General features: G+C 47.2%; 1 protein-coding gene across 2 annotated transcripts in view; it reads right to left on the bottom strand.

Moving 5' to 3' along the window:
- The window catches only part of RASSF5 (Ras association domain family member 5), a 79065-nt gene that overhangs the window by 35648 nt on the left and 19288 nt on the right, over window positions 1-24129 (bottom strand). For both annotated transcript variants that reach the window (XM_001087653.5, XM_078004774.1), the window contains exon 2: window positions 15299-15420. In XM_001087653.5, coding sequence (XP_001087653.2) covers window positions 15299-15420 — 122 coding nt within the window. The remainder of the gene's footprint in view (window positions 1-15298; window positions 15421-24129) is intronic.

The raw sequence follows: 24129 nt of genomic DNA, 5'->3' as shown, positions 1-24129 counted from the left end.
TTCTCTCCCAGGTATCTCCAGGTGGGTATCTATAACAGCTCACTGAGTACCCAGCCCTTCCTATTGGAGTTTCACTCTCAACAGGGTCAAGATTGAGTTTGTTATTCCCTGCCTTGTCAACTACCTGCTCCTTCTTTTCCTCCCTTAGTATTTCCTGTCTTGATCAGTGCCATTAACCAAGATTAGTGCAAAGCCTTCCAAGAGTTCCCCTTGTTCCTATCTCTGCCTCTTCCAAACCCCCTACCTTTTTGTTGCCACAGTTATCCTTCTGAGATGAAGATCTGATCATGGTACCATAACAACTTCTATTCAGATTTCAATGAAAAATTATCGAATAATTACTACATATCAAGTTCTACTTGCTTGTTCTTTCTTTCATTTAACAAATATTTACTGAGCACTTCCTTCAGGCAAGCACTAGACTGGATGTTTGAGTTTGGGCATGAATAAGACACAGTCCCTACCTTCTAATAATATACAGTCTAGTGATAATAACATTGAATAAGGTGGTCTACTAAAGTTACTGAATGAAAGTTACACATTTCATTATCTCACTTAATCCTCAGAACCCTGCAAGAAGGCATTTTGCAGATAAATGAACTGAGGTTCAGAGTAAACTTGCCCAAGCAAACAAATGGTAGAATCAGATTCAAACCCAGAGCCCCTGTAACTTTCCATTACAGTTGTCCTTTCTCCATCAACTCCCAGCGCCTATTCCAAACTCTTGAGCAGGTCTTTCAAGACCCTTCACGGTGCACACCCAGCCAACAGTTCACACCCATTTCCAGGTGCAGTCAAGCAAGTCTCATTACAGCTGCACAAAATTCGATTCACATTCCCAGAAGCCACCTTTCCCTCTTGTGGCTTAGCTCTTGCTATTCTCTCCTCTGATGTCAAAATCCTCCTCCTATGTCTTCCCTACTTCCTGACACATATTCTCCAATATCATCCATACCTCCCACACCTTCCATCTGACTCTGAGAAGCATCCTTAACCAGATGTCCTATCTGGGTTGAATCTTAACATGCTGCCAGTCATCCCTAGGGTAGCATTTTTCAGCATTCAATGGCTGTGTACAGCAGGGAGCTCAGTGTCTCCCCAGATGACTTCCTGTTGTAAGAGGTGAGTGGTGGCACACCATTTAGGTTAGACTCACCCTACAGTCACTTTCTCAGTGGTGCTAACCCACACCACACTTCTGATTGGCTGCCAGGCTAACAGCTTCAATAGGCCTTGACACTGAAACTACTGAAGATAGCTGAGTTACCCAAGTTGTCCACACCCTCAGGAATTCATGTCAGGGTCTGAGTCAGGCCCAGGGGCTCTGTCCTCTATTTTTCCTCCCTAGTGAGAATAGAGAGTGACAAAAGACATTTCTGATCAACAGCCATCTCCCTGATGTGCCCTTCTCTGGGCAGGGCCAATCCTCCAACATCCCGGGCAGCATGGTCACCAGGGTGAGACGTGAACAACTATTGCACTGCTATATCTAGCAAGGAAGGTCTTGCTGCCTCTCGCCTGAGAGCCTCAGGGCTAGCCTAGCCCAGCTGGGGGTCATCTCAGGAAGCCCACTGCTTCTAGGGTAAAAGGGGATAGACTGTGAAGAGCCCAGAGAAATGTCTCCAGGGTTTAAGGATCTCTAGAGAAATATGCACCAGAGCGCTGCCCCTCCACGTGGCCAGGACTTCAGGTGCCTCGTTTTTGGGAAGCATTTCCATTCTGCCTAATCAGAAATACGTTGGCGTGGGCCAGCCCATCTGGGGCTGGTCAGACAGGCCTTGGAGAGGCTCCTGTGAGGGCAGCTGTCCAGTGCAGATGAATCACTGACAGCTTTGGCCAGCACTTCTGGCTTCTAAAGTGTGGCAGGAATCTGCGAAGGAGCCATGGAGAAGGCTGTCCCAGATGGGATAGCCTAGTCAGGGTAAGGATGAAGGATGTTCTGCTCAGGGTAAGGTGGAGGGAGCAGGGGACTGGCTCCTTCTCTTGGCAGATGTAGGTGGGCTGGTGTGCATCTGGCACCTCTAGAATCCCCTGGGAGCAGTCATTTGTTTCTTATCAAGGGAAGGAGTCAGAATAGAAAGCAGTGCCAAATTCTGGGTTTGGAATCTAAGGAAATACTGACTGAGGGATGAAGTGGGGTCTAATGTATTCCGCTCCCCACCCTCACATCTACCAGGAAAGATTAGATGTGGGACCCTAGTTTCTGACTTTTCTGACATTCCTGCCATGTCAACTAAAGGTGATGAGTCTCCTCTTATTTCTGCTGGCCAGAGAATAACAAAAGATGCTGTCAATATCAATTGGTCGCTAGATCATAAAGTTATTAAGCTATTGAAAGCCAGATTTTAGAGCTGGGAGCACTAAAATTGCTCCAAGATGGCAGAAAGGGGCTGTCAGCAGCCTTAGGACTGGGTACCAGGGCGGGCACATGGATTTGTGACCGTGTGCTCAGGGCACAACACAAAATTCCCATTTTGGAGAGTCACCATATTTTAAGATGATGAGAGCAGGCATGGTTCACACCCATAGCTATCTTAAGGATAATGTGTCTACAGAGGGCAGGCAGCCTGCTAGGCTGAAGGCTCTCAGACACCATGGGGGCAAGGGAAACTATGCTCTGTGCCAGTCCTATTATATATATTCCTTGTGATAGGTGCTGGGAACACACTGGCAAACAAACAAGGTTCATGCTCCATGGAGTTTACAAGTGCTTTTATACAGTTGCCACAGCGACCACACTGGTGTCCCCATGTAATAGCTAAGAGAGGTTATGTACTTTCCTAGTGTCATAGTGAGTGGGAGAACCAGCATTCTGAATGCCAAAAACCTCTACAAATCCAATTTCAAAATCGAATAAAATGAAGGACTTCTTGAGCACCGACTATGTGCAAGGCCCAGTGCATTATGAGGAAGACTAAATGGCAAAAGATAGGATCCCTGCCCTCAAGGCATTTACCCAATGTGTAAGGCTGGGTATTAAATGAACTAGTATGAATTAGTATTAGATCAGTGCCTGGGGGAGTTCTGCTCCTGCCAAAGGTGAGGGAATAGGATTCAGATATATCCTCCTGATCAAAACAACCAAAAAAAAAAAAAAAAAGGATACAACTTACAAAACAGTGGTTTTTAAAATACTGGCTATCAGGTAACGAGGAATAGCAATCCCTGAGAGACAGGAAACAAATGAGTTGATCCCTACATTTACTCCCAGTTTACTCCCAGGCGTGGTGCAGAGAGGGTACTAAGGTGAAGCCTGGAAAACCCCCTGAAGCTGAGGAGATGTTGCTCAGAGTCTAGGGAGACAAAGGCAGCCCGAGTTCACAGGATAGAGTAACTGAATGGAGACAGCTGCAGAGAGAGAGAACTGCAGAAAAGCCCCTAAAGTATTCACCTGGGTGCCCACTGATCAGTGTGTGCATGGGAAGAAATGACCCAAGGCTAGAGAAAGAACCACCCAAAAGGATTACAGGTAACAGTGTCTGCCCTCGTAGAGGTCAGGAATTGTGCCTGTTCCTACGAGCCAGACCTGAAAACCTCATCATTTATTAGGCACTGGGCAGAGTACGCAGAGAGTCTTACCTTAGCGGTGGGAAGTAATTAGCCCTAGACTGAGCACTGTTCCAATCCTGACAAATCTTAAAGAGGATCTTAAAATCTTAAAAAGGATCGAACCGCTTCTAAATAATTTAACTGGGTCCTAGAACAAAACTCAGGAATATTTCCACAGGGCTGGGTGCAGTGGCTAATGTTTGTAATCCCAGGACTTTGGGAGTGGAAGGTGGGAGGATCATTTGAGGCCAGGAGTTCGAGATCAGCCTGGGCAACTTAGTGAGACTCTGTCTCGACTACTGACAACAACTGACACAGATATTAGCATTGTTCAAAGACACTAATTCTGGTGTCTCAGGCAGCCCACTGCTTCTAGGGTAGAAGGGGATAGGCTGTGAGGAGCCCAGAGAAATGTCTGAATAAGTATATGCTATTTATTCAAAAAGTTAAGTAGAGAAATGGAAAATACATTTTAAAAATCCACATCAAACTACTAGAGATGAAATTTACAATGCCTTTGATGAGAAATATACTAGATGGGGATTAATGGCAGATTAGACTTTGCAGAAGAAAAGATTAGCAAACTTGAAGACACAGCAATAGCAATGATCCAAAATGAAGCACAGGCCGGGCACAGTGCCTCATGTCTGTAATCCCAGCACTTTGAGAGGCTAAGGTGGGTGGATCACCTGAGATCAGGAGTTTGTGACCAGCCTGGCCAACATGGTGAAACCCTATCTCTACTAAAAATACAAAAATTAGCTGGGTGTGGTGGTGGGCACCTGTAATCCCAGCTACTTGGGAGGCTGAGGCAGGAGAATTGCTCGGACCCAGGAGATAGAGGTTGCAGTGAGCCGAGAATGCGCCATTGCACTCCAGCTTGGGCTACGGAGCGAGACTCTGTCTCAAAACAAAACAAAACAAAAAACAAAACAAAACAAAACAAAATGAACCTCAGAAAGAAAAGATAATTTTTTGAATGAACAGAGCAGTAAGCTGTGGAACAAATTCAAGCAATCTAATATACATGTAAGTGGTATCCCTCAGAGTGGGGGGGGGGGTATAAAAATATTTGAAGAAATAATGCCCCCAATTTTTCCAATTTTGATGAAAACTATAAATCCACAGATCCAACAAACTCAATGAACACTCAGAACAAGAAACATAAAGAAAACTACAAAAGGCATACTATAATCAATTGCTCAAAACCAGTGTGATACAGTTTGGCTATCTGTCCCCTCCAAATGGCATGTTGAAATCTGACCCCTCATGTTAAAGGAGGCCTAGTGGGAGGTGTCTAGGTTGAGGGGGGGCAGGTCCCTTATGAATGTCTTGGTGCTCTCCCCATGGTAATGAGCATCTCGCATTGTTCCTTCATGTGAGAGCTGGTTGTTCAAAGGAGCTTGGCACCTCCTCCTCTCTCTCTGGCTCCCTCTCTCATCATGTGACATGCCTGCTCTCCTTTCACCTTCCGCCATAAGCAAACGCTTCCTGAGGTCCTGATCAGAAGCCAAACAGATGTTGGTGCCATGCTTGTACAGTCTGCAGAATCATGAGTCAAATAAACCTCTCTTCTTTATATATTGCCCAGTCTCAGGTATACCTTTATAGTAACACAAAACAGACTAATACATAGCGATAAAAAGAAAAAAAAGAATATGTTATATACAGAGGAGCAGAGATAAAGATACCAGTAAATTTAGTGTTAGAAATAATGCAAGTGAGGAAGTAGTGAAGCAACATCTTTAAAACAACGAAAGAAAAAAAGGTGCCAACCTAGAAATTTCTACCCCATAAAAATCTCTCAAAAAGGAAGATGAAATTAGAACTTTTTCAGACACAGAAAGTTGAAAAAAAGTCATCATCAGTACACCCACAAATACAAGAAATGTTAAAGAAAGTCCTTCAAGCAGAAAGAAAATGATATCAGATGGAAACCTGGATCTACCAAAATAAAAAACAAAAAGTACCAGAAATGGTAACCAAATGAATAAACAATTTCTTATCATTTAAATCTCCTTAAAATATAATTGGCCATTTAAATAAAATATTGTAAGGGGCTTACAGCAGCGGCCCCCAAACTTTTTGGCACCAGGGACTGGTTTTGTGGAAGACAGTTTTTCTATGGACCGGGGTGTGGGGAATGGTTTTCAGATGATTCAAGCACATTACATTTATGGTGCACTTTATTTCTATTATTATTACATTGTCATATATAATGAAATAATTATACAACTCACCATCATGCAGAATCAGTGGGAGCCCTGAGCTTGTTTCCTGCAACTAGATGGTCCCATCTGGGGGTGATGGAAGACAGTGACAGATCATCAGGCATTAGATTCTCATAAGGAGCACGCAACCCAGATCCCTCACATACACAGTTCACAACAGGCTTCGTGCTCCTCTGAGAATCTAATGCTGCTACTGATATGATAGGAAGCAGAGCTCAGGCTGCAATGCGAGCCATGGGGAGTGGCTGTAAATACAGATGAAGCTTGGCTTGCTCTCCAACTGCTCACCTCCTGCTGTGTGACCTGGTTTCTAAAAGGCCACGTGTGTGACCCTGGGGGCTGGGACCCCTGGCTTGTAGTATACGTAAAAATAAAATACAGGACAAGAATGGTACAAAGGTCTGTAGATGAGAAATGGAAGGATACTATTATTTTTGGTTTTTTCTTTTCTTTTTTTAAAATTATTTTTTCATATAAAATAGAGACCGGGTCTCACTATGTTTCCCAGGCTGGTCTTGAACTCCTGGGCTCAAGTGATCCTCCTACCTCGGCCTCCCAAAGTGCTAGGATTACAGGTGTAAGCCACTGTGCCTGGCCAGGGTTTTATACTATACATGAAGTGGCATAGTATCATTTGACAGGTAGACTGTGATAAGCTAAAGATGTACAGATGGTTCCCTCCTTAGAATGGCCCTACTTATCATTTTTCAACTTTAAGATGGTGCTAAAGAGATGCATATTTGATAGAAACCATAATTTAGTTCAGCATCCAATAAATTACATGAGATATTCAACACTTTATAAGAAAATACGTTTGGCGTCAGATGATTTTGCCCAATTGTAGGCTAATGTAAGTGTTCTGAGCACATTTAAGATAGGCTAGGGTAAGCCATCATGTTTGGTAGGTTAGGGGTATTAAATGCATTTTTGGCTTAAGATATTTTCAACTTTCGGCCGGGCGCAGTGGCTCAAGCCTGTAATCTCAGCACTTTGGGAGGCCGAGACGGGCGGATCACGAGGTCAGGAGATCGAGACCATCCTGGCTAACACGGTGAAACCCCGTCTCTACTAAAAAAATACAAAAAACTAGCTGGGCAAGGTGGCGGGCGCCTGTAGTCCCAGCTACTCGGGAGGCTGAGGCAGGAGAATGGCGTAAACCCGGGAGGTGGAGCTTGCAGTGAGCTGAGATCCGGCCACTGCACTCCAACCTGGGCAACAGAGCGAGACTCTGTCTCAAAAAGAAAAAAAAAAAAAAAGATATTTTCAACTTTCAGTGGGTTTACTGGGATGTAATCCCATAAATTAAGGACCATTTATATACTGTAAACGCTAAGACAACCACTAAAATAACAAAACGAAGGATTAAAGCTTGTAGGCAACAAATGGGATAAAATGCAATCATAAAGTATATTCAATTAATCCAAAAGAAGGCAAGAAAAAAAAAAAAAGAAAAAGAAAACGAAGAACAGATAGAATACTCATAGAAAACCAATAGCTGGCTGGGTTCCATAGCTCATGTCCATAAGCCCAGCACTTTGAGAGGCTGAGGTGGGAGGATCACTTGAGCCCCTGATTACTTGAGACCAGGCTGGGCAACATGGCGAAACCCCGTCTCTACAAAAGAATACAAAAAAGTCAGCCGGGCGTGGTGGCACATGTGTAGTCCCAGTTCCTTAGGAGGTTGAGGTGGGGAATCACCTGAGCCTGGGGAGGTTGAGGCTGCAGTGAGCCATGATTGTGTCACTGCACTCCATCCTGGGTGACCGAATGAGATCCTGTCTCAAAAAAAAAAAAAAGAAAAGAAAAGAAAGAAAAGAAAAAATGTAGTAAGAAGATAGACCTAAAATCTAGCTATATCGTGAGCTGGGATTGTGCCACTGCAATAATCACATTAAATGCAAATGATCTAAATACTCAAAGGGTAGAGATGAGCAGATTGGTTTAAAGAAAAACAAGATCCAACTATTTGCTGCCTATAAGAAATGATCTTTAAATATAAAGAGACACATAGCCTAAAGATGAAAGGGTGGATTAGGGAATGCCATGCTAATGGTAATTAAAAGAAAGCTACAGTAACTATGGTACTATCTGACAAAGTAGGTTTCATAGTAGAGAATGTTAACAGGGATAAAGAAGGTCATTTCATAATGATACGCAGGTCAATTAACTAAGAAGACATAATAATCCTAAAAGTAGCCCAGGTGGTGGCTTGTGCCTGTAATCCTAGCACTTTAGGAGGCCAAGGTGGGAGGATCGCTTGAGGTCAGGGGTTCAAGACCAGCCTGGGCAACAGAGCAAGACCTCATCTCTACAAAAATTCAAAAAATATCCAGGCATGGTGGCAAACACCTGTAGTACCAGTGACTTGGGAGGCTGAGGCTGGAGGATCACTTGAGCCCAGGAGTTCAAGGTTACAATGAGCACCACTACACTCCAGCCTGGGTGAAAGAGTGAGACCCTGTCTGTTAAAAAAAACAAAAAAAAACAAAAAACAAGAAATTCCTAAAAGTTTATGCACCCAATAATGGAGCTTCAAAATACAGGCATATTAACTGTAAAGAGAAATAGACAAATCCACAATTATCGTTGGAGATTTCAACACTTCTCTCAACAATAAATGAAATGAGTAGACACAACACAGGTATGCCTCAACAAATGTCAGCTACTATTGTTATCAGTCACATTTCAATTAACATGTGTTGAAGCTTTCAGAAGAGACCCAAGACCCTGCACCTCCTGAGAGGTGTGCAGGTAGGTCTATCAAGCGTGTTAGGGAGCCCGGGGCCTGAGGCAAGGACATCTTCCCCCACCCCCAGCACCTGCCCCTTTAGGCGCATTTCTTCTTGCTCTCTGGCTCCCCCATGTGGTCATCCTAGGTTCAACACGTGGCTATTGGGCCGAGGGACAAGGCAGGACTGACCACAGGAGCTTCTTTTTCTCAAGGGTCTGGAAAGGTAGAGACCGGGTTAACGCAGACAGTGGCATGTCTGCAGGAGGGAGCAAAGGGCTGGGAGCCAGGAAACACAGAACTCCAAGCCAGCGGAGTCACCACTGGGTTGAGGGGTGATTGGCAGGGGCTGAGGACTGGCAGGGGCTGAGGGGTGATTACAGCAGGGGCCCTGCTAAGGCTTGACAGCGTTTGGGGTTGCGGGTGTAGGCAGAAAGGCAGCAGGGACCTGCAGGGCTGAAATGCTGGCTGGCTGGGCTGATCTATCCTGGAACCCTGGAAGCCATCTGTCCCTTTGGTGGGTGGGGACAGGGACTCATCCACAGGGTGGAACAGTGACTTGGGGCCTCAATGATAGTTATAAGCCTTAGAGCAAAAAATGTCCACTCAGATCACAAAGCCAGAGAGTCCTGGTTTTATATCCAGGACGATAACCCTACTTTCTGGTGTTTTGGAGAGTTGGCAGAGCCAGACCATAAGGGTTGTGTGTGCTAATCCAGATTTAGACTCATTTTGAAGGCAATGGGAAGCCACTGAGGGTTTTCATCACAGGAGTAACAAAGTTAAAAAATCTAGTAAGACTCTTAGAGGTACCAGAGATGGCCCAGGACTGTCACCTAGAATGCTCATGCTTTTGTCCACTCACGCTTTCACATGCCTCTTCTTGATGGAACCTCACAGGGTCCCATTTCTCCGAGGAGAAACCTGAGACTCAAAGAAACTAAGAGGCTCGTACTGGCTCATATGTCAAGTATTTCGTCTACACAATCTGGATTAGAACCTAGCTATTCAGGCATACAGGTTAAGAGTCTGTGTTTTAAGAAAACCTTTACTGCCTTTAAAAATATGACATCACGGCCAGGCGCGGTGGCTCACACCTGTAATCCCAGCACTTTGGGAGTCCGAGGCAGGCAGATCATGAGGTCAGGAGATCGCGACCAGCCTGGCCAACATGGTGAAACCCTGTTTCTACTTAAAATACAAAAATTAGCTGGGCACGGTGGTGCTCGCCGGTAATCCCAGCTACTCAGGAGGCTGAGGCAGGAGAATTGCTTAAACCCGGGAGGTGGAGGTTGCAGTGAGCAGAGATCACCCCACTGCACTCCAGCTTGGGCGACAGAGCAAGACTCCATATCAAAAAAAAAAAAATGACATTAGGAACATCTGAAAAGCATTCGGCTATTCAAATAACACAGAAACAAAGGGCAAGAGGTGAGAGTCTCACTCTACCCCTTTCAATGTCCACCCCGTCCCAGGGTGAAATCTCTTTCAGTAGTTAGCTGAGCACTGCCAGGCCCTTGTTCTGCACTTACACACACACACACACACACGTGTATATATACCTGCAAAATACAAATGACCTGGTCCTATATGTACTGTGGAGGGACCTGCGTTCGTGCACAATTCTGTATCAGTATATCCAGATCCACATCTCCTTTGGAAGAGCACCTTGGTATTGGTAAGAATAGCTGGCAATTCCTTCTCAGCATCCCAGGAGTTCTCTCCACTGCTCACGCTGCCCCTTAGGCACTCCCTGGACCCAGTGCCCTGGTAGTCCAGGCACCAGATGGCCAAAGAGAGTGGCCTCTATAGGGCAGCATCTCCCACAAATGACACCTGAAAGGACTTTAGAACAGTGCCTGGATTTTTTTTTTAGACAAGGTCTCACTCTGCCACCCAGATTGGAGTACAGTGGCATGATCATAGCTCACTGCAGCCTCCTTCTCCTTGGTTCAAGCTGTCCTCCTACCTCAGCCTCCCAAGTAGCTGGCACTACAGGTGCACACCACCACACCTGGCCAATGTTTTTAATTTTTAGTGGAGACAAGGCCTTTCTATGTTGCCCAGGCTGGTCTCAAACTCCTGGGCTCAAGCAATCCTCCTGCCTTGGCCTCACAAAGTGCTGACATTAAAGGTGTGAGCCACTGTGCCTGGCTAGTGCCTGGCTTAATAAGTATTTGTGGAATAAATTTGAGGCAGTCCTTAGACACATATTAAAAGAAATTATAAGTGTCTATTTAATGTGTGCTGAGAAAAAACTCCTAAGTACATCACACCAGTGATTCAAGGGTATTTTAAAATTTCCTTTAATACAAGTTTATTTAAATTTAATAAAATAAGTCTATTTAAAGAGAAATGTTAAGTAAATAGTCAACAGGTGGAACATGAGCAGGGCCAGAGTCCTGAGTGGGGAAGGTGCCTGAGTGTGGTCTGGGAATGGCCATGGGAGGGGCTGGCCTTTGCAGCTGAGGGCCTGGGAGCCTGGTTGCCGAGGTTGCTGACCAGGGACTGTCTTTGTCCATTTTGCGTTGCTATATAGGAATACCCGAGGCTGGGTAATTTATAAAGAAAAAAGGCTTATTTGGCTAGGGGTTCTTCAGGCTGTATAAGCATTACACCAGCATCTGCTTGGCTTCTGGGGAGGCCTCAGGAAGCCTTTACTCATGGTAGAGGGGAAGCGGGAGTAGGCGTGTCACATTCGAGAGAGAGAGCGAGAGAGAGAGGCTAGAGTTGTCTTAAACAACCAGCTCTTGTGTGAACTAATAGAGCGAGAGCTCATTCATTATCGCAAGGTCAGCACCACGCCATTCATGAGGGATCCACCTCCATGACCCAAACACCTTCCACCAGTCCCACCTCCAACACTGGACGCCACACTTCAACATGAGATTTGGAGGGACATACATCCAAACCATATCAGGGACTCTGGAGGGTCAGGAGGAAGGGGTCGGGCTCTGGGCCTGCTGGCATAACACGAGCACTGGCTGGAAGGGATTGCAGTGGAAGGGGTAGTTTCTCTTTTGCAATCCGTGCATTCCATGTACCAAGAAAAGTGGCACCCAAGGCCAAAGGGACAGAGCTGCTGGGGTTGCCCTGGGCTGCAGCAGGTGATAATGAGAATCCACAGTGGTGGGCAAGGACAAAGACTTCTTCTCTTGGGGCCAGCTTCTCCATAGGCAGCGAAAGGACTGAACCAAGCCATCAGAGGCCTCACTTCATCGTGAGCCACTGAGGGCTTTTTTCCTCCCAGGGGTGACATGATAAGAGCCCCTTAAAGACCACCAGAAGTATAAATTCTTTGGGGTGTAAAATCCTAAATAAAAGAACTGCAGCTGTTTGGGTAACTGAGTGTGGTCTTTAGCCAATAGCGATGATGTTCCTTAGCAAATGAGGCTTAAACTGAAAAAGGGGTCTAGGGTAGACTTGAAGGAGATTTGCTTGGTCACACATGGGTGCCCAAGGAAAAGTCAGACATCAGAGACCTCAGAGATCTTTAAGGAGAGACTCCGAAACCCTCGTTTCTGTGGTTGACAAAACGACCACAGAACAACTCCCAGTGGCCTCCCTTGGTTTCTGATGCCTGTTTCCAGTGACCTTTTGAGTTTGCCATTGGGGATTCTGAGCTCATGCCTGCCCGCTTCCACACCTGTCCCTCCTTCCTCACCAGCTGCCTCCCTCTGGTATGGCAGAGACAAGACAGTCAGAACCTTGGGATTGTTGCTTTTAAAATGTTGGGGCCAAATACTTATCTACAGGGTGATCTCAATCATGTTTTGAAAAAATATATGAATGTTCAGGAAGAACACATAAAAATGTTAATAAAGAATGGTTCTCTCTGGATGGGGGAAAATAAATGATTTTCTTTTCCTTAAACAGCAGAGAGGGCCAGGTGTGGTGGCTCATACCTGTAATCCCAGCACTTTGGGAGGCCAAGGCGGGTGGATCATTTGAGGTCAGGAGTTCGAGACCAGCCTGGCCAACATGGTGAAACCCCATCTCTACTGAAAATACAAAAATTAGCCAGGCACGGTGGAGCACACTTGTAATCTCAGCTACTCAGAAGGCTGAGTGAGACAGAATTGCTTGAACCCAGGAGGTGGAGGTTGCAGTGAGCTGAGATTGTGCCACTGCATTCCAGCCTAGGCAACAGAGTGAGACTTCGTCTCAGGAAAAAAGAAAAAAGATCAGAGAGGAGAAATACCACTGACATGAGACCCTCTAAGCCATATGTACCCAAAACTAGCTGAGTTCAGACCTGAGCCCCTGCTCCCTTAAATCCCCCAAGAAAACAGCACTAGCACATGAAGTTAGCTCAGCCCAGGTGACGATGTCAAGGTGAAAGAAAGCTCCATCTTGAGATTTAACAGAAAAGCAAGCCAAGGCGGAAATGAGCATAAACAGGCTTTTCAGAAGAGGCGAGTGGGCCTGGAGCAGGGCCCAGGTTTTATTGATAGAAGGCTGGGTCCTGCCCCAGTTCTGCTGAAGCATGCAGTCAGGTCTGTCCAAGGCAAATACAGCAGCAGCCTGATCCGGTCGGCCCAGAAGCAAAGCCCACGCCAGGCTGTTTGCCCACTGGGGGCTGTTCAGCTCCCACGTGGGGTTCTTGGCTCTTTCCTCTGCAATGTTTCAGTGGTGTTTCTGCTCTAGACAAGCCCTGATTTCACTTGCCAGAGGGTTCCAAGGTTGACTCCTCTCTCCAACAGATGAAAGGGAGTCACTCTGTTTCCAAAAACTCAGACTTGAAAGCACCTCTTCACTGCTGACATTTGGAGGATGAGACAATGAATCCAGCCAATTCCAGGCCTCCCCGGGCCTTTTGCCTGCCACACTTGGGAGCTGGCTAGGCCACTCTAGGGCGGGGTTTCCCAGTCTTGGCTCAAGTGACATTTGAGGTCAGATAATTCTATGTTGTGGGGGGCTGCTCTATGCAATACAGGCCGGCTAGCAGCATTCCTGGCCTCTTCTAGAAGTCAGTAGCATCCCCTAAGTTGTGACAACCAAAAATGTCTCCAGACAAACGTGCTAGGGGATGAGCAAAACTGCCGCCTTTTGAGACTTGCTGCTCTAGAGGAAGGAATAGAAAGAGACCCAAAGAGGAGACCCAGAAAGTAATAGGGGCAGCCGAGCTCCAGGGCGGGGCACGGGCAGGGCTGAGGAGACCAGAAAGGACAGACACTTGAAGCTCCCAAAGAGAAAAGCAAATCGAAACCAGAAAAGATTGCTTCGATACGATTTTTAGGAAATGTTGCTTTATGGTGTGCTATGTAACCTCCTCCCTCCATCTTCTGAGGAAAACTTTTAGGAAACATCTGCACTGCCCATCAGCGCTTTTGGGGGCCAGATGTGCCTCCCCCCCTTTCCCTGTGCCCCACCCTGGATGGACAGGTTCCTGCTAAGGGCAAGGCCCTTCCAAGAGGCCTGGTTACATTCAGGTTATACCAGAAATAGTTACTATCGCAGCGTCTTTGATGAGATGTTCAGAGTTTTAAAATATACATTTTAGAACCAATCCAGCATCACCCTTATAAAAACATATCATTCTTGCTTTCTAATAATTCTTTGTCCAGGGAGAGAGAAAGGCATGGGAGAACAGCTGGGAGGCTGGTAACACCCATGGTGAATTAGGCATTTGAACATTGTTGATTGTGTTCCAGAAAAAGCATGTGATGGCTACTCTGGAGACCTGGGGCTGCTCGTGAGTCCCCCATCCAGCACCTGGTTCCCCAGTATAGTTTCTCAGAGCACCTTGAGATTTTTCCATCAGAGACACAGGATATGTATTTGTTTAAAGTCTCGCTCCCCTACCCTACTGTAAACCCTGGATGTGTAGAAGCCATGTCTGTTATTTTCATCATTAAGTCCTCAGCATTCCTGGGCCTGGCACATGGTAAACATTTGAAACTTATTTGTTAAATGAACTAAAGGATGATATTCTTACTTTTCTGACTTGCAACCTTCATCCCACACATTAAGGCTTAAATCAAACATCACCTCCTCTGGAAAGCCTTCCCTGATTTCTCCCAGCAGAAACAATTGTATTATATATCCAAATGCTTGGTTCATACTTTTATTGCAACATGCATCACAGTATATGCTATTTGTTGGTATTCTGCCTCCCCTGCCAGAATGTAAGCTATCTGAGGACAAGAACTGTGATGTATCTTTTATTACCCCAACTCTCACTCATGCTTGGTACACAGTAGCTACTCAATAAATGCTTGTTCAATGCCAGAAGCAACAAACACACTCCTCTGTCTCCATTCTAAATCCTAGAAATCAAAGTTCAGATACGTTGCAGTTCAAGTGTCTTTACAAAACCCAGAACCAAAAACTGCTTTGGACATCCATTTTCTGGTTCTTTAACACAGGGAGGGAACATTTGCCCAGCCCCTCTGAAGGTTGGGCTGACCTGGCTGGACAATGTGCTTGAAATGCCTCAGCCCCAGCATCTCCACTGTCCCAGGGCTGTGAGGCCTTTAGGGACCGTCAGAAGGCTTTTCTGGAAGCCACCCCACTGCTCATCCATACCCACACCTCTGGCTCAGAGCCCTAAGCCACAATAGGCTCTGTACTGGGGGAGAACTACAGGGGACTTCTGAGTATCTTCAGAGTTCTCTGTGTCACTGCCCCTAGTCCCCTTGGAGCAGGGTGTCTGTGAACTCCATCCAGTGCATGTGGAATCTGAGGCCTCATGCCACTTCCTGCTCACCAGAGCTCCTGGGAGAAAAAGTGGAAGCTGGGGCACCGGCAGAGGCTGTTCCCACCCTGGCATGGGAGCTTTGTCGCCTACCTGGCTGAAGGTCAGGGTGAGGGTGCTTTCTGGAGAGGGTCTGTCCCGGGATGAACCCTCCTGCTGACTGCAGTCCAACCGGATCAGGCTGCGGCATTCTGGGTGACAGGTGAATTTACAGTCTGGAGGAAAAGAACCAAAGGGAGATTAGGGGACAGGCAGGATTCCTCCCCACTTTCACACAGAGAAATAACCTGGAAGATTGCATTAGTTCCCCGTGGGAAGAGCAGTGCAGGAAAGAAGTGGTGGGGCGGGAGACAGCGTGACAATGCCACCCTGCTCTCCGAGCCCCCAGGAAGGATGCAAGTTAAGTGCTTTACATGTTTGCAAACTGCTTTCACCTGCATTACTTTGTGTGACTCTGCAATCATTATTATTTCCATTTTACAGATAGAAAACTGGGGCCTAGAGACTGAGTGACTTTCTCAAGGTCAGATCTTCTGCCTCCCAGACTGGTGGTCGGGGTTTGTGGCAGGAGTCGTGACAGCCTGGACTTGGTTGCATACCTGGGGATTAGGGGACCACTTTTGGTTGATAAAGGCTCAGGCACCTTGAAGCGCTTTTCCTTCCTTCTAGCAAGCTCCAAAAATTCAGTACATTTGGTGTCGACTTTTAAAGCCACCACAGAACACGCTGTCTTGGGGAGGAGTGATGGCTCCTTTTCTCCCCTCTTTTGGGGAGCTTTGGAATGACACCTCCGTCTCCCCAGCTGCCCCTTCCCTTACTCACCCAAAGATAAGCACCTGGGCCATGTTTCTTGCATGGGTTTTGCCACTAATGTCTGCAGGGGAGCACCCTGACAAATGTGGGGACACACAGAGATCCAAGAACTACACGACCTTCCTACCCATGGCCCGACCACCTTTCTGCAACAGCGTCTGGAAGCTGCACTGCTCATCTCTCTTGTGCTCGAAAGTGAAGCCCACCAATATCCTCTCCTTCAGATCCCACGGTTCGCTAGGCCTCCCTCCTCCTCTCACTTGGAGACAGAAATGAATGAAGTCAGCTCCCTGGGGCATGCACCCATCCACCTGCAGGCACCCACATGCATTTCTGGGCCCTCCGTGGGAGACCTCTTGCTCAGCACAAAAACAGCCTCCCCTTTAGTAATGTGAAGGGTACAAAGGGAAGTGCAGGCCAAACTTCTGCCCGCAGTGCCCAGAAACACCAGGGCTTTGATAAGGGAGCACTGAGGCCACAGCCCTCAATGGACAGCATTGTTCCCGGCGCTGGCCCTGGGACACACCTATATGGCTCGGGCAGAGCTCTGAGCGATGAAGAATGCTCTGGGGATGCCAAAAAGTGGCCACAAGGAAAAGGAGGAAGGATTGAAAGCTCACCGAACTCCACGGTGATGAGAGCTGCCATAAAGCACAAATGGGAAGGCACCTGGGAGAGGAGGAGTTTCTCTCGCCTCCTCTTTTAGCTCTCGTCCTATTGGCAGAGGTAGTCTGTGTCCCTCTGTGCATCTGAATCTCTCTCTCTCTCACACACACACACACATACACACATACACCCTGAAAACATCACCATGCTGAGCTGGACAACGCTAAGGAGCAGAAGACTCTGGGAAGTGTTCTGGGATTTTATAAGAAGCTTGTTTGAGCACCAAAGACTTTGTTCCATCGGACCGTGTAATCACAGGCTGCAGCAAAACCTGAAGCACATCTTCATATTTCCTGGTCCTGGAAATGCCAAGCTCAGGGCTTTTAGGCCAGCAGAGATGAAGTCAGAGCCCCCATGCCTTTCTCCAAACCCAAAAGCAACAGCCTGCAGGCCTGACGTGTTCAGGGATTGGGGAGACCCATAAGATTCCAAAGACAGAGCCACTTTCCACTAGAGCCCGGTGGTTAATTCTCCACAGACTGCAGTTCCCTTAAGGCAGCCCATCACGGGCTGCTGCCAAACCAAACCAAACCAAACCCTATCCTTGGTATTCCACTGTCCTCCACAATCTTCAGCTGGCGCTCAATTTATGTTTTGTTTTTTTTGTTTTTTCTTTTTGAGACAGGGTTTCACTCTGCCACCCAGGCTGAAGTGCAGTGGCGCTATCATGGCTCACTGCAACCTCCACCTCCTGGGCTCAAGCAATCCTCCCACCTCAGTCTCCTGAGTAGCTGGGACTGCAGGCGCCCACCACCACACCTGGCTAATTAAAAAGGGTTTCACCATTTTGCCCAGGCTAGTCTCGAGCTCCTGGGCTCAAGTGATTTCCCCACCTCTGCCTCCCAAAGTGCTGGGATTACAGGTGTGAGCCACTGCACCTGGGTAGGTGCTCAGTTTGGATGAGGAAGGAGGGAGGGAAAAGTGAAACTCTGGGTGGAGCACAGCTTCCAGGAAGGAAGGGGTCAGCCCTCCCTGGACAGCTAGTGCCATCTCCTCTGGCAGCAGCATCAATGTCTGGAGCATGGGGACTTCCTCATGCTCTGTGCCAGCCACAGGGTGAGGATGAATTAGACAAGAAACCTGGGAAACCCAGGCTCACTGGGCAGATGGGATGCACATGTGAAAAGATATTTAACAACAGAGACAGCCCAAAGCAGGGGCCTGGCTGTGGCACAGACTTAGGAAGCTTGCTCAACCAGAGACAGTTGCCAGCCAGAGCAGGTAGGGAGGGCTTCAGGGTGCAGGCAGCTCTGGGGAGCTTCCAGAGGAGATCAGACTCCAGGTAACCCCTATGACCTAATCACAGGGGCCAAGAGGAGGCATGGGATTCTGTCATCACTAAAGAGAACAAGCATCTCGCCAACAAGACGCAGCAACAGATTAGGGAGCAACATTTGTAGGTTCTAGCTGTAGTTTCTCTGGGAGAAGAGGCATTTCTTGATATTGACATTGCCATCTGTAAAGTCAAATGATCCTTTCCCCTTTCTAACCTTTCCTTCCAACGAGAGCCCCTATCCCTATTCCTAGGGGATGCTTTGAGGAAAGCAAATGTGCTTCCAGGATTTGGAAGAGGGGCCTATGAAAACATATAGAAGGGGACAACTGTAAAGGGAAACGAAGGAGACAAACCACAATAGGAGCCCCTCTCCCCAGGAGGGAGCCACAACCAGGAGCTGGGATGGAGGGCCCAGGACCTCAGCACCCAGGACCACTGGAACCAAGTATGATGAACCAGGTGACTTAAATAGAAAATTACTGTCTCGCAGTTCTGGAGGCTAGATGAAAATCAAGTGTTGGCGGGACCAGGCCTGCTCTGAAATATGCTGGAGAGTCCTGTGTTGCCTCTTTCTGGCTTCTGATGATTTGCTGGATTCCTCGGTGTGCAGTTGCATGACTCCAGCCTCTGCGTCCATCGTCACGTGGCATTCTCCCTGTGCTTCTGTCTTCTTGTAAGAATACCAGTCATATGGAATTAGGAGGCCACCCTACTCCAGTGTGACCTCATCTTAATGACACCTGCAACTACCATATTTCCAAATAAGGTTGCATTCTGAGCTACTGGGGGATAGAACTTTTTTTTCTTTTTTGAGACAGGGTCTCACTCTCTCACCCAGGTTGGAGTACAGTGGCATGACCATAGCTCACTGTAACCTCAAACTCCTAGGCTCAAGCCATCCTCCTACCTCAGTGTCCTGAGTAGCTAAGACTACAGGTGCGCACTACCATGCCCAGCTGATTTTTTTGTTGCTGTTGAAACACAGTCTCTCTATGTTGCCCACGCTGGTATCAAACTCCTGGCTTCAAGTGATCCTCCCACTTCAGCCTCCCAAAGTGCTGGGATTACAGGCGTGATTCACCATGCCCAGCCTGGGCTTTAGGACTTAAGTATATCATTTTGGGGGAAAGCCCAGTTCAGTCCACAACATGGACCCTCCCTGGGCCATATTAGGAGCACAGAGCCCTTAGGCCCAAACAGATGGCGGTTTCTACTGGAAACCTTCTCCAGAGATCACAGTGGGCTGGCAGGACAGGACGGGGAGGCTAGGGAGTGGTAAACTGAGGCCAAGGTGGCCTGCCTACCTCCACCAGGCGTGCTCCTGAGCTTCACAGTCCCTGAAGGTTACTGCCAAGGTCACCTCAAACATGGCCCACAGGCCATCGTGGCCTGTGCTTGGAGATGGCATTACTTCTTTCCCTTTAGCCCTGAGGAGGTAAAGCCAGCAGGTGGAACTACATAGGAGTTCCACAGCTAGGAGACTTTTTCCAAAATTCAGAAGCTACAAACCTCCCCTTAATCCCCAGGGCTGCCAATGTTAGTTTTTGCCCCACCCCAGTTGCCAAATGCACACACACACAGAGGCATACACATGCACCCTCTGCCGTGTGGCTGCATAGCCCAAGTGGCTGTTTTCTGAACCAGAAAACGGGTATGTTGATAAGAACTTATTCTGTTGATAAGAAACCCTTAAGGCCCTTTCACCCCAGAGTTGCATGCAAGATACAGAAACAACACAGAACTCTCCACTTAACTCTCCCTGCCTCCAGCCCAGGCCAAGGCGTGGGTGAGGGCGAGGCAGGCACCGAGGTGACTGAGCCCGGATGACAGCAGAGCTACCAGCCTCCCCTGTGGTCAATCCCAGGTCAGTGAACAGCAGCTTCTCACTCTGCATGGACAAAGCAACTTCTGATGCCTGAGGGAAAGCAGGACAACTTCTGAATCCAGGAACCTATGTCCATTCTCTGAACACTGCTAGGCCTTTTTGAAGAAAGCCAATCTTACAGCAAACCTTAACACCCCCTTCCCCACTCTCCCTGAGGACCAGCGGCCTATGCTATGATGTCATGGAAAGAGATGGACTTTGAAGAAGGCGTGGCCTCCAGGCCCCGCTCAATTAGCTCTGTGACCCTGGGTAAGTTATGAACTTCTCTGAGCATTAATTTTCTCTACCTTAAAATAGGAATCATAGTAGCCAGTTCCTAGGACTACCATGAGGATTAAATGGGGTTCCTGATGTCAAGAACTACATAGAAGCCCTGGAAGGTGGAGGCTCCCAGTTAAGAGTTAATGATCCATCCCCTACCCTCTCCTTCCACTGCTCTGCTATGTGGATTCCTGAGTCTCACCAGCCTTAACCCTATAGGTATTTCCAAAACAAGCACACAAATCACTTTTAGTTTTAAGATAATTTTGTTCTTAGGCACTACAGGGAAATCTGAAAAAATAATATGCATTGGAAAATTACAATTTACCAAAGTTTTAAAAAGACAGGTATAAAGCTTGTCCTGATCCTCTTGAACAAGTCAGTGGGGACTGTCGTCATCTCATGGTGCCTATCTTCACTCCCTTTTCAAGGGGATTCTCCTTTAAGAATCCCCCATTTTTCCACTGGGTGGAGCCTCTGGGCTGGACTAGCTATGGCAGCTCCAAGACCACCCAGAGAGGGTCTCCAGTGCCCTCTGAGCACAGACCATCCCAAGCGGCTTTATTGATACCATCAATAAAGTAGTACCTTCTCATTTCCCCACATCCCCTTTAATACTGGAAGTTATTAACTTTGGTTAACAATTTTCTTTTCTGACACTAGAGTGAGATTTTAGAAGTTCAAATGTTGGAGGAGGGGTGAGTAGAAAAGCAGGGAGGAGGGATGTTCCGGGGGGCTGGCAGAGCCTTTCTGCCACATGGGGCAGGGTTACCCCTTGCAGACTCCAAGCAAGTACACCCAGCCACTCCCCACTGCAGGGAGCTGAGCCCTGGGGCCTCCAGCCCCCCACACCCTCACCCTGCAGCCTCTACCGTGTCAGCTTCCCCAGCTAGGATACCCCCTCTCAACCTGGCCCCAAGATGTCCCTTCAGACTCAGACTCTCATACAATAGACACAGTCGTTCCCTCTGCAGCCTCACCGCCTGCTCCAGATCTCCTCGGCCACAATTCCTGAATGCGACCCTTTCTGCAGCCCTTTGCTCTGGGCCCTGCTCGAGTTTGGGAAGCCCATTCACTGGCAAGCATTCAGAAAGGGACTACTATGAATTGGTTGAGTGACTAAAGGAAGGAATGGTTCTCTGCCTTTTGCTGAAGTGGAGAGACCAGAGTGCGAATGCTGATCCAACCCCAGGCCGGGGTCCTAACTCTCTACTAGCCTTGGTTTCCTCATCTGTTGAGTGGAGATGATAGCAGTACAGTTGTTGAGAATTAAATGAGAAAGTTATGTAAATAACACCACAACGTTTGCTACATACTAGGAGTTCAATAATATTAGCTCTTCTTTTTACCTCCCTAACATCCAAGTCCATCTGGCCAGTGGCCGCAGCATCAGACATCCTCATCCCGAAAGCCCGTCTGTGCACACCCCATCAGTGCCCACTGACCTTCCTCCAGACCTTCACCTGTAGGTGCATCACGGTCCTAAGGAAAAGGTCTTGATCATCCTCAGAATGTCCATGGCTCCCCTATGAGCAAGGGAGGCCCCAGGGCTCAACTCCCTGCAGTGGGGAGTGGCTGGGTGTACTTGCTTGGAGTCTGCAAGGGGTAACCCTGCCCCACGTGGCAGAAAGGCTCTGCCGGCCCCCTGGAACATCCCTCCTCCCTGCTTTTCTATTCACCCCTCCTCCAACATTTGAACTTCTAAAATCTCACTCTAGTGTCAGAAAAGAAAATTGTTAACCAAAGTTAATAACTTCCAGTATTAAAGGGGATGTGGGGAAATGAGAAGGTACTAATGAGAAGGTGGTATCAACTTCCTGCAGGAATTCATTCTGAGTGTGTATTTACTCATATCTAAATATATCATCACGAAAATGTTCATCACGCAGTTATTTATGACAACAAAATGCTAGAAATACCCCCACATCCATCTACAAAAGACTAGTTATAATTATATTTTGAAATGGAATACTGTGTAGCCATTACATAAGATGATGCATATTAATATTGGTCAACATGAAAATATGTCCACAGCATCGATCTAAAAAAGGAAAAAGGTTGCATTTTATGATTTCAGTGATATAAAATCTATACATACTTACACATTATGCAGAGAGATGTCTGGAAGGCAGGTCACGTGTTTGCTTTGAGTGATGGGATTTCAAGTGCTTTTCCTACCTTTATAGTTTCTAAATTGTTTAAATTTTTATAATGAAAATATATTCTTTCCTAATGGAAAAATGCCACAAAAAGGGAACAAAGAAAAATTATGTACCCATACTGTGATGACCTCAGGTACCATTACTCAGAACCCACCATACACCAGGTATTCTACATGCATTATTTCATGTAATCCATACTATGACTGGGCAATTTGTGTTTCTACCCCAATTTTTAATTTGTATTTTATTGTATTGATTTTTTTGAGGCAGGGTCTCACTGTGCCACCCAGGCTGAAGTGCAGTGACGTGAACACGGCTCGCTGCAGCCTTGGCCTCCCAGGCTCAAGTGATCCTCCCACTGAGTAGCTGGGATCATAGGCACACACCACCACACCTGGCTAATTTTTTTTGAAGGAAAATTTATATTATTTTAATTATTTTTATGTACGGAAAACTCAACAGTGTACATTTAACCCAATTTAGTGGCAAGTTCTTTAGCCTTTGCCTTTTTGAACTTAGCGATGTGAGCCACAGACTTGGGACCCAGGACATTGCCGCCCCAGTGACGGCGGATCTCATCGCATCTGTCATTGTAAATGGTCCTGATAGCTTCCACCAGCTTGGCCAAAGCGCATTCGTCTTCCGAGTTCACCTGTGTGAAGGCAACAGTTGTGCAGGTCTTCCTGTGGACTAGACGGCCCAGTCTTGCCTTCCCCTTGATAATGCAGTAAGGGACCCCCATTTTACGACACAGGGCAGGCAAGAAGACAACCAGCTCAATGGGATCCACGTCGTGTGCAATCACCACCAGCTGAGCTTTCTTGTTCTTCACCAAGGTGGTGACGGTGTTAACTCCTGCTCGAAGGACAGGTGGTCTCTTAGTGGGGACGTCCCCTTTGCCAGCAGCTTTCTTCTCGGCCAGGGCCAACGGCTTCTGCTTCTTCTCTCGCTTTTGTTTCTGGTCTGTACTTGTGGGCCAGCTTAAGCAGCTGAGTAGCTGTTTGGCATTAACCAGCTGAACTGGTTAATGGCAGGAGTCACTTTCAGCCCCTTATAGAGGATGGCTCTCTGCTGCTGCCACCTGATAGAGTGGAGCTATTTCACAAAGCAGGTGAGGTTTCTTTTGGGCTGGGTGTCCTGTCCAATGCCAAAATTCTTAGGCCTTTCTCAAACAGGGGATTCACCACTTTCTTGGCCTCCTGCTTCTTCATGACAGCAGGGGCTGGAGCCACCTGCTTCCCCTTGGCCTTCTTTCCTTTCAGCATCTTGGGTGGTGGGAGGAGAGAGCTATTTTTTTAATTTTTTGCAGAGACGAGGTTTCATGTTGCCCAGGCTGGTCTCAAACTCCTGGCCTCAAGTGATCTGCCTGCCTCGGCCTCCCAAAGTGCTGGGATTGCAGGTGTGAGCCACTGTGCCTAGCCACTGCTAATTTTTTTAAAATAGACTTTTTTGGAATAATGTTGGTTCACAGTAAAATTGAGCAGGAAATACAGAGAGTTCTTTATATCCTCTGCCCCTACATATGCTGCACAGCTTCCCCTATTATCAGCGTCCCCCACCAGAGTGGTACATTTGTCACAACTGATGAACCTATACCGACACGTCATTATCTCCAGAGTCCATAGTTTACATTAGGGTTCACTCTTGGTGCTGTACAGTCTATGGCTGTGGACACATGTGTAATGACATACACCCACCATTATAGCCCCAGGCAGAGTAGTTTTGCTGCCCTAAAAACCCGCTGTGCTCCGCCTATTTATCCCTTCTTCCTTTCTAACCCTGGCAACCCCTGATCTTTTAACTGTTTCCGTAGATTTATCTTTTCCAGAATATCATATAGTCGGAATCATAAGATAGGTAG

This window comes from Macaca mulatta, chromosome 1, assembly GCF_049350105.2.
Source record: "Macaca mulatta isolate MMU2019108-1 chromosome 1, T2T-MMU8v2.0, whole genome shotgun sequence".
Lineage (NCBI taxonomy): Eukaryota > Metazoa > Chordata > Mammalia > Primates > Cercopithecidae > Macaca > Macaca mulatta.
The sequence above is the reverse complement of the archived record's forward strand: the minus strand, read 5'-3'. Positions and strand labels throughout refer to the sequence as shown.